The sequence below is a fragment of the Mytilus trossulus genome, chromosome 8, assembly GCF_036588685.1.
Source record: "Mytilus trossulus isolate FHL-02 chromosome 8, PNRI_Mtr1.1.1.hap1, whole genome shotgun sequence".
Lineage (NCBI taxonomy): Eukaryota > Metazoa > Mollusca > Bivalvia > Mytilida > Mytilidae > Mytilus > Mytilus trossulus.
In genome coordinates, this window is record NC_086380.1 from 5,761,571 (window position 1) to 5,773,341 (window position 11,771).

General features: G+C 32.5%; 1 protein-coding gene across 2 annotated transcripts in view; it reads left to right on the forward strand.

Moving 5' to 3' along the window:
- Positions 1-7,786, forward strand: part of LOC134728178 (ultra-long-chain fatty acid omega-hydroxylase-like) — a 25,801-nt gene extending 18,015 nt beyond the window's left edge. For both annotated transcript variants that reach the window (XM_063592671.1, XM_063592670.1), the window contains exons 11-12: positions 4,033-4,098; positions 6,322-7,786. In XM_063592671.1, coding sequence (XP_063448741.1) covers positions 4,033-4,098; positions 6,322-6,421 — 166 coding nt within the window. In that variant the 3' untranslated portion in view covers positions 6,422-7,786. The remainder of the gene's footprint in view (positions 1-4,032; positions 4,099-6,321) is intronic.
- Positions 7,787-11,771: the final 3,985 nt, after the last annotated feature.

Sequence of the window (11,771 nt, forward strand, 5' to 3'; positions counted from 1 at the left end):
ACTAGATACATACTGAAGATACTTTTAACAGTTTAGTTGACCTTTTTGTTGGTACAGATTATAGAGTGGGTCTCATTGGGGTTTAAGTGTGATGTTGGATTGCTGATTTTTTGTGTGAGCGTGACACGTAAAAGTCAAATTATTGTGCTGTGAAAACAGGAATTTACAAAAAAAACAAGAATTGCTTACGTACATAGTGTAAGCGAGATACAGGAATCAGACAAAACAGAACCCCCCAAGAGACCCCCTATGGATAGATTGTAGTTGTTTAACCCCACTTTCAGATACCTCGGCTCTTTTGACCTTTTATTATTGTTGGAAGAAGCACTAGAGGATAAACCAAATTTCCAGTAGAAAAACTGGATATCCTTGTCAATTAGGATTTTGATCAAACACACCTCACCGTTAACAAGGTTTAAATTCACAACTCCAGAGTTGACAGGCTGGTGATCGCTGTAGTAACATTAACGATACCAATTTTCCTGATGATCTACTAAGACCACTAGGCCATCTAGGTTCTGGTCAGATATAAAAGATATTGAATAACATAGTCAAAGTAATAAATAGAAAGTTTGACATGACTTTTACTATCTACATGTATGTGTACATTTGTTAGAAGCCGGATTATTACAGATTAGTGAATAGATTCAGAAATAATTGTTGACATTTATTGTTATCAGCCCCCCCCCCCCCTTTTTGGGGAAAAAATTTGGTTGCTTATATAGGGAATCACTGAAGCGTGACTGGAGCATGTCCCCTCTTAGGTCAGTCAGTGGGCCCCCAGTCCCCCCACTTATGAAAATTTCTGACTGCCACTGATTTATGTAGTTCTTATTATTGGGACTCTCACCAAGTAACATTATTCCCCATAATAAAAGGCTCTCAATAATTTCTGAATTTACAGTATGCTGTATTTCTATTCAGCTTCAGCAAAATCTATCTTTTAACCTTTTAATGGAGCTTACACCTGACAAATCATAACTTTTTAGCAGTTAACTAAGTTGGAATTGCTTTTTGGTAATAAAATTAGACAAATTAGTAACCAGTTGTTCTAACTACTTAAATTTTATAACTAACATATCTTCACAATTTGAATACTTTAAAACATATGGCATGCTTGGTTTTAATTCTTTTATTTTCTACGATTCTTCAACAAAGTGTGTTTTCAACAAGAAATATTTGCTATTTTTTACACCTTTACTCATCAAAAGTTGAAAATTAGTTTGAAGTATGGCATATAAATGTGTTTTATATAACATTTTAACACCAGTTACAACTTATTAACCCACAAATTTATTATGTATTAATCCATAAATCATTTTATGGTGGCTTCAAGGATTTTGAGGTTACCATCGCATACAGCTGTAGTAATTAACAACAGCATTGGGAGAATATTTCAAGATTGACTTCAAATGAAAATGGCCTTTAGATATTTAAGTTTATCAGGAAATGAACATTTACACTGGGTGGTGTAAAATGGTGTAAAAATCATAAGGGCCTTTCAGTGTAAATGAAAAGTCAAAGAATATACGGTCTTTGTATAGTTCTAAGACACTGTGTCTCAGGTTAACGATTGGTATTTAGTGGAACCAACTTAAACTTAAATTAATTGCACATCTTTCATTTTTAGATAGCAACCATAGAACATGAATATGCCTATTAAAGTGTTTGTTGAGATTTGCCTCTTTGCCCTGTCCTGGTTATTTTTGTCATCCATTCTTTGTGAATGCATGCATTTTATTTTGTTTTCCTCTAGTCTTATGGTTAGGTTGTCCTGAGTCCTGTGTTGAGAGCTCTATAAAACTGTACAGCATTTCATCAATTTGCAAATCTAAAAGTGAAATTAATATGTTTTTATACATGAGTGTCTTTTATACAAAATATAAATAGATAAGATGTTATTTTCAGAGAGACATTTCTATTAATGGTCACTGTGCTTAAACGGCCGTGGGTAACTTAAGTTACCCACAGCCCAAGATGGCGGACTCTAAACTTATTGATATGATAGTTGATACGAAATCAACTTTTTGCAACGTTTTTCATGATCTATGTAAATATTGATAGGATTTTAGAATAAAAAAATCACTTACCATCGCTACAAATTTATTAATTTTGACTTCTTTTTAGCGCAAGGCCAACTTTTAAAAAATGCATAAGATGTCCGTAACTTATAAGTCAAAAATAATCAGACTGTCCGTAACTTTATTTTCGGATGTGGGTAACTTTATTTTCAAAATTGTAAGATTAACAATTTTAACACTTAAAGGACAATAAACACTATGAAACCCCTTAATTAATACATAGATTTATACAATAACGATATGCTTCAAACTAAACAATTGAAAAAAGCAAACCAGAGTGTCACGGATTTTCCGTTAAATTCTTAAAAAATGTTCCCGGAATAAAACGGGATCTGACGTTACGGCACAATTTATCTAACATTCTTCTAGCTTTATAGATTGTTCACTGACGAGTCCTTGGCCTGTGTAGCCGCGGAAAACAAATGATATCCTTTCCTTTAAATAATTTCTGAATTGTTCGCCAAAAAAGTATGGTCTCTTCACTGTATGTAGTGTGATGTGTTGTTGATTGAAAATTCCTGTACCAAGTCAGGAAAATGGCAGTTGTTATCCATTCGGTTGAGCTTTGGATTTTCTCATTTGATAAGGGAATTTCCTGTTTTAATTTTCTTCAGAGTTCAGTATTTTTATAATTTTACTTTTTAATGCTGCCTGTACCAAGGCAGGAATATGACCGTTGTTTTCCATTCGTTTGGTGTGTTAAATTGAGCGTTTGGCTTTGCCATTCCATAAAGGACTTTCCGTTTGAATATTCCTAGGAGTTCAGCATTTTTGTTATTTATCATTTATTTGTTTAAATAATTACATCCACGAATAAAGATTCTTTGAAAGTTACTGTCATCATGCTAAAGTTACGGACATCCTTATTGGTACAAGGAAAAAAGTTACGGACAATTTGTTTTGAAGTTACGGACATCATAAGTGTTTTTGAAAATCGTGCTGTAATCGTTTATTTTGTAGTAACAAACCATGTTTTACATTGCAGAGTTTCCCTAAAAGATTTATAAAACTTTTTAATTACTGAAAATTTCTTTTGTTTTCATGGTATTGTAATTATATAGGAGCAAACTTCCTAAACGAAGCCAGGCGGCTCCATCTTGGGCTGTGGGTAACTTAAGTTACCCACGGCCGTTTAAGCACAGTGAATGGTGAAGTATTTCAGGGTTTATTTCATCAATTGTTGGATAATGATAAATTGTAGAAAATATTGCTTAAGGCAGCGACCATTTGATTTTCTGGGGGGGCTATGGTTTTTTTTCTGTGCAAACTTCTTTTTTCGCCTTCGGAAGAACAATCACTTTTATTAGCGACAAACCGAAAACAACTTTTTTCTTTTAATTTTAGCATTACATAAAGTGGCAGCTGAGGGTGAAACAAACAATTTTATTTTCTCAGGGTCCAAAACAATTTTTTTTTTTCACCAAAACCTGGAAACATACCATAGACCCCCCCCCCCCCCCCCCCCCTCAGAAAATCAAATGGTTGCTGCCTAAGGAAGATCAGAGTTAGCAAATATTTTGTATACCACTTTAAATATTTAGTTGCACATTTCTCCAACTCTACTGCACATAATGATTTATTATATGTCAGAAGATCAACAGTGAAGAGTTTGTGGAGATTTTCAGATTTGTCTAATACTTACTCTAGGTTTTCAAATGAGGGTCTGCTAAGCATAGCAATGCATTCAATCTTGATATACCAGTAAAGGAACACAATTCCATGCTTTAGAATCTAATGCATCCTGGGTAATATTTTCAAAAGTGTACACCATAGCATCGTGATTGGTTAAAAATGTCATAAACAATGGCAAATCAACCTATGACGTTACGTTATTTTCATTTTGGGGTACGAAAATGAAATTACCCATGATTCTTTAGATTCTGAAAAGGCGAATTCCTGTTTCATTTTAAACAAATGATTATTGATTGATGTTTTTCTTGGTATTTTTCAGGAACTGTATTGGACAACAGTTTGCTCTACATGAAATGAAAACAGTTCTTGCCAAAATATTTAGAAGGTTAGTCCTCAATATAATTTATTCAACATTTTTAAAAGATACCTTGCAAAAACAAATAAATACCCAGATCCCTAAAAAAACTATTCAAATACATTGATAAAGACACATGCAATTTTGAAGTCTGTGTTGCATGTCATTAACCACTAGTATAAACATGTTTAACCCTGCCACATTTTTGCACCTGTCCCAAGTCAGGAGCCTCTGGCCTTTGTTAGTCTTGTATTTTTTTAATTTTAGTTTCTTGTGTACAATTTGGAAATTAGTATGGCGTTCATTATCACTGAACTAGTATATATTTAGGGGCCAGCTGAAGGACGCCTCCGCATGCAGAAATTTCTTGCTACATTGAAGACCTGTTGGTGACCTTCTGCTGTTGTTTTTTCTATGGTCGGGTTGTTGTCTCTTTGACAGATTCCTCATTTCCATTTTCCATTTTATTTGTTAATTTATGTATCATTGTCGTTATGCTTAGTTTCTTTTGTTACCTATTCTCACATCTGACTCATACTTTTTATAAACTGAATATAACTGTGCATATTGTTGTGTGTTGAACTGTTTGTTTATTCTACATTGGCTAGAGGAGTAGGGGGAGGGTTGTGATCTCTGACACCAAACATGTTTAAAAAGTAAAATCAGAAAAATACTGAACTTAGAGGAAAATCAATTCCGAAAGTCCATAATCACATGGCAAAATCAAATAATAAAACACATCAAAAACAAATGGACAAGAACTGTCATATTCCTGACTTGGTATAGGCATTTTCAAATGTAGAAAATGGTGGATTAAACCTGGTTTTATAGCGCTAACCCTATCACTTTGATGACAGTCTCATCAAATCCCCCCCCCCTGCATTTTAGTGCCTGACTTAGACATCTGGTCTTTGTAAGCCTTGGTTGTTTTTAAATTTTAGTTCATTAATATGTTTTGGAGTTTGGTGTGATGTCCATTTTCATTAAACTAGTATACACATTGTTAAGGGGTCAGCTGAAGCACGCATTTGAGTGCAGGATGTTCTCGCTGTGTTGAAGGCCCATTGGTGGCCTTGTACTGTTTTCTGCTCATGGTCAGGTTGTTGTCTCTTTGAAGCATTCCTTATTTCCATTCTCAATTTTAATCTTGTTGAAATTATAATGTCTTTCTTATATGTACAGGAGGAAAATAAATCTTATGATTATGACATCTTTCGGAAAAATATCAGGTGTCTAACTAAATGCACTAATAAACCTTGCCAAATAACTGAGAAAAAATGTGTTAAAAAAGGTGTTTACAAATTTATAGAACATTACATTGAATTCTTATGGTTAAATCTGATGATATCTGGACATAAATCAAGCACATTTTTTATAATTTATAAGGTAATAAAGTAGAAATATATGATATACAGATGTTCAAACTTGTAAAATCCTGCCCCTTTAATTGTAAAATACTAAGTTGTTTGCAGATAGGAACGATTTGTAAGTGATAAAATTGTAACTATGTGCTTCAAATTAAAAATGAGTACCGCTATTGCTTAACCGATTATTAATTTAAGAAATATTTAACTACTGATGGGAGATAATTTGAATAAATAGATCGTAAAGAATGACATACAGCAACGTTATCTTGGAATGATCGTGATAAATGTTTGATTATCTCCCCTTTACACATTACAAGTACCAACAACTTATATTTATCGTCATGTGCTGGCCTGTGAGAAGTGTCCACTTATTGTAATGTTCATATTAACGTGCCTCCAAAACTTAACCATACTATAACACTAATTTCAAGATGCATCTTAACATTGTACCCGACCACCTTATACCATTGTGGTATCTTGCTGCTTTATCTTGAAAAATATGAAAATATACTCCATAATTGCTTATGAATATAAATAAATTGTTATTTTTTTGAAGAATGTTTAATGTTATTGACTGGAATCATTGGTAACATTGTTTTATGTTGAAAAATACCAAAGATACTCCATAATTAATTATGATTAAAAATTAATTGAAATTTATTTGAAGAATTTTTATGATATTTTAATACAGAAGTCATTGGTCAGACTTATGCAAATAAAATAGTTTCAACTTAAGAGAGATTTCTTTCTTTCCTCGACTAAAATTGTTCTTTCAAAGATCTCAACATTGCAAAAATTACTGCCTTACATCCTGGCCTGATATATCTGAATTACTGTATATCATTTTTGTGGTATTGAAGAAGAAATCTATGTTTTATATTTGCAGATACTCATTAGAATTAGACCCTACCCACAAGGTGGAGAAATATGAAACATTGGTTATGAGATCACAGACTGGTATAAAGATGAAGGCATATAGAAGATAATTAGCATCCAAACATTCAACGAACAACTTTCTACCTCCAATTTAGAGAGGTTGCATTATCAACATTATTGAATAGATGAAAGTTGTAATTTGTTACTAACTATATTTATATTTTCATACTGTTAACTGTGTTCTTTTTTAAACTTTTATTGACCACATTCGAGTTTGTTTCATTTCTGGAAAAAAAACGACGGTTTTAGTGAACATCATTTGTTGGTTAGGGGCATTGTAATTCTTCCCATGTTGAGTGAGGGGTTGAACAAATATCATTCTATATTGCAAGACTTATTCTGAAATTTAATTTTTTTAATTGATAACCAGTACTGCTTTCATAAGGGAATTGTAATCAAAAGTACCTACAGAATAAATATTATTTCTACTTTATCCTGCATAATGAGGATCACGAAGGCGCTTGATGAACTTCAATAGTGCAACGATGAGGCTCCAACAAGGTACCTCCTCAGGTTGCAAGGTCGCTTTTAAATTTGTTGAGAGGTCGTTTTTAAGAGAAATGTACAGGTTAAAGGTCATTTTTCCCAACACAGAGGACAGAAGTCAGTCGGAGGGCGTTTTTTTCCTAATTTTACAGGTTGCAGGTGGTTTTTTGAAGGCCCTCAGGTCGGAAGTTGCCTCTAAAAAGCCCAGAGGTCGCAGGTTGTTTTTGACCCTGCGGGAGCCTCAAGGATACAGGCGATCCCCTCTATATGGTACATGAGGCTATAAAAGCACACATAATTACTGAACTTTTCTAGTGAAGGACATAACTCCAAAGTGGTCTATAGATAAAGTATTATTGGTTTATGTTTTTATTATTATTGTTTTAATGAGAAGTGGAAACATGTGTAATTGTGAGAAGAGAAATTAATATTTTTTATGTTTTTATTTGTTCCTTAACCAAAAATGATGTATAAAAACAATTAAGCTAGTTCGTAAAAAATGAAAACACCATAATATTATTATTGGATCAGCTGGGCAGGTGTGCAGCAAACTTTATTAGATTTTTTTAATAAGAAAATTTGGTCACATATGATATATGAGTTATTGATGCCACGTTTGAAAATTAACAAACTGGTAAAAAGACAAAACAGACGGTCAGCATACAAATAATTTTTAAATATACATATTCTTTAATTATGGATCAGATGAAGGGTTAGCTCCCCTGACAGCTGAGCTTTGAATGATTATAAAGTGCAGTTTTATAACAAACCTGTTTTTTGAATTTCGTGCAACAAAGTGTAGCTTAATATCTATAATTTAACCCAAGTTACTATAGGTTATATATGCAAATTTATTTTTATACATCAGGGAATTATAACATTTTACTTTAAGATTTGAGTATACACTGTGCTTAAACGGCCGTGGGTAACTTAAGATGGCGGACTCTAAACTCGTTGAGATGACAGTTGATACGAAATATACTTTTTGCAACGTTTTTCATGATCTATGAAAATATTGATAGGATTTTTGTATAAAGAAATCACCTACCATCACTTCAAATTTGTTAATTTTGACTTCACTTTAGCGCAAGGCCAACTTTTAAAAAATGCTTAAGATGTCTGTAACTTATAAGTTAAAAATAAGGCAGTGGCTATTTGACCGGCACCGGCTAAATAGCAAATTTGCTATTTGACCGGCACCGGCAAAATAGCAAATTTGCTATTTAGCCGGCACTGAATAAAACTGTTTATTGATGTGATAAGTAAAGAATAAATAAGCTTTATGATAATTTAAAATCATTTTATCACAAGATATCAAGCATTAAAATTACACGGAGTACAACAAAAAAGATTATTGAAGATGTTCATAAATAAATGAATAATTTATAACTTTATAATATTAATTAAAAGCATGAAAATACATTTGTATAAACATTACTAAATGTATGTTTTTCTAAAATATTTATAAATCTGTGATACATCATTACTCCACATTACCAGATTTTGCTGAACATTTTCTGATTGCCTTAAATTCTTTGCGAACAGAACGAGACCTCAAAACAAGTGGTTTATTTCAAAAGAGGACTGTTTCAGCATTCTCGAATGATTCACCTGAATATAAATATCAAGAGTTGATGACACCATATGCTTGGGCATATATCATGAAACAGTTTTCACTACGGACTGAAATAAAATTGGCGAAGAAAGAAAGTGGTGATAGAGAAATTATATGGACAACTACAACAAACTGTCACCAGTCTTCCAAAAAAGAGTACATGAAAAAGCAATTGTGGACCATTTCATACGAAAAGTTCCAAAGAAATCGGATTTCTTTTATTAGACTGGTTTATTGGAAGCGATTTAGAAGAAAAAAAAATGCTGCTTATAACAACATTTTAATAACTGAGGAACAAGTTGAAGCAAGACCTGAACTTTTAACTGCCTCTTGTTTGGACTAAATTGTAAACATCCATTTAATCAAAAAGTATTGTCAAAAAGATGCATGGGAAGCTATTAAGAGCTATTATAAAGTTATAAATTATTTATTTATGAACATCTTCAATAAAAAAAATTGACTGTACTCAGTGTATTTTTAATGCTTGATATTGTGATACATCATTTATAATTATATAAACTTATTTATTCTCTAATTACATGACTAACATGACTAATCACATCAATGAACAGTTTTATTCAGTGCCGGCTAAATAGCAAATTTGCTATTTTGCCGGTGCCGGTCAAATAGCAAATTTGCTATTTAGCCGGTGCCGGTCAAATAGCCACTGCCTAAAAATAATCAGACTGTCCGTAACTTTATTTTCGGATGTGGGTAACTTTTTTTTCAAAATTGTAAGATTAACAATTTCAACAGTTGAAGGACAGCAAACACTATCAAACCCCTTAATTATTACATATATTTATACAATAGCGATATGCTTTAAACTAAACAAGAGAAAAAGTGAACCAGAGTGTCACAGATTTTCCGTTAAATTTGAAAAAAATATTCCCGGGATAAAACGGGATCTGATGGTACGGCAAAATTTATCTAACATTCTTCTAGCTTTATAGATTGTTCACTGATGAGTCCTTGGCGGAAAAAATTGATATTCTTTCCTTTAAATAATTTCTGAATTGTTAGCCAAAAAGGTATGGTCTCTACTATATCTAGTGTGATGTGTTGTTGATTGTAAGAAAAAAATGCCAATATCTAGGAGAAGTTGGAAGGCTATATTGTTGAACATGTGTTAGTTTATTATAGCAATAAAGGTAGATCTAGATTTAAAACAGTTTCATTGACCTCAGGGGTTCAATAAGATCGGGTATCAAATCATACATATCTTCTTTAGAGGTTTGGACTGATTCATCTGTATTTCTGCTAAGGATTGACCTCTTTGAAAGTTACTGACACCATGCTAAAGTTACGGACATCCCTATTGGTATAAGGAAAAAAGTTACGGACAAGTTGTTTTGAAGTTACGGACATCATAAGTGTTTTGGCAAATCGTGCTGTAATCGTTTATTTTGTAGTAACTAACCACGTTTTACATTGCAGAGTTTCCCTTAAAGATTTAAATAACTTTTTAATTACTGAACATTTCTTTTTTATTCATGGTATTGTAATTATATAGGAGCAAACTTCCTAACCGAAGCCAGGCGGCTCCATCTTGGGACGGCCGTTTAAGCACAGTGAGTATATATGCACATTTTGTTTTAATAGATTTTAATTTTATCATATGACTACCTGTGAAAGTTGATTAAGAAGTTCCTTATTATTTTTGTGATACCTTTTGGTAATAGAATATTTACAAACGTGCACAAAATGTTATGCTTAACAACATGGCAACCTCCGTTAAAAGCACAAATGCACAATTGCAACTTTTGCCGAAAAAGTTAATGATTTTTTAATGGATTGGTTTGTATTTGATTTTCTTTTTATTAAGGTAGCACTCCACAGTTAGGTGTGTAGTTTCGCATTTTGGCCCCTGTGGATTTTTTAAATATGAGAGCTAGTGTGCAATAAAATTCATTTTTGGATAGCTGAGTATTAAAATAGCCTTTGTATTGGGTTTATATGAACATCAAGGTTATGTAATGTATGTAATATAGGCTGTTTTCTGTATGACAGTCCGTATTTGCATGTCCATACCATACATTGGTCCGGCAATTATTGTAATGTTTTTTTCCAACTTTTTATCGCACGAACTTTGTGATTGGATTTTACGAAAAAATGAGGCGAAAGACACCCATTTTTTATTTGATCATTAGGAAGATTTAAGAAAACAGTTTCCAAAAAGGTATCACTCAAAGGCATTGAAATTCTAGTTTGATCCAAATTTTGGGGGGATATATGACATGTTCACCCCCCTTTTTGCAATATTTTATGGTAAATAAATGCTGAATGTTGCCATGGATACACATAAAAGGAATTAATTTTCACTCTTTTAACTTTGGAAAATTGAATCTATGGAAGATACTGATTACATACATATGCACATGTACAACACAAACAGTTAGGTTAATGTATTAGAAATCCAGGAATAGGAGATGATAAAACATTTTGGGGCTCATTTTTAATTTTATTTTCTAACTGTGGAGTGCTACCTTATGGCACATCAGAAAGCACAGAAATGCACTTTTAAAGTTAAAATTGACCACAAATCTTTAGTCTTTTATGTTCTTGTTTTAGTTCTGAAGGTAAAAAAACTGCTAGGAATGCAATTTATGTTAATTTTATTGTTTACTGTCCTTAGCAACCAAATATACACATTTTGACACTTAGACATGTTGCGGTCTTAAATTTGTACCCCGTTAGCTTTGCCCTTGTAACCAAAGATTGCGCTTTATATGATAATCTCAGAATGTATCGCTTTATATTTTTGAATGCGAATAAGTCAAATAAACATTTTTAGCAGGATTTTATATCATAATTTGGCATTAATTAAATTTAATGATGCCAGTACTGTTAGAAATTTATACCCTGCTTGAGAGCTTCTAAACCAAGGTTAGGTATGCTATTTACAGCAAAAATTACCTATAAGTGCTTTCAAACACCTAAAACTTGTACAATTTGTCCTCTTTTAAGGTAATTTTATAATTTCAAATAAAAAAAAGGGAAAAGTTTTAGAAATTTACCCCAAAAATGAGACAGACTTGAAGTTTTTCACTATGATCCAGCATTTATTTTAAAATCACTTTTTGTCGCGTTTCAACACCAACTGCTAACCTTCATAAAATCTTTATTACTGAACCAATTTTAAAAACTAAGGTACCATTTTCATTGTAACAACTAGTAGAACACAGAAAACATAAAAAAAGTTGAGGCAGGAGGGGGAAAATTTCACCTTAAGGTAGCACTCCACAGTTAGGTGTGTAGTTTCGCATTTTGGCCCCTGTGGATTTTTTAAATATGAGAGC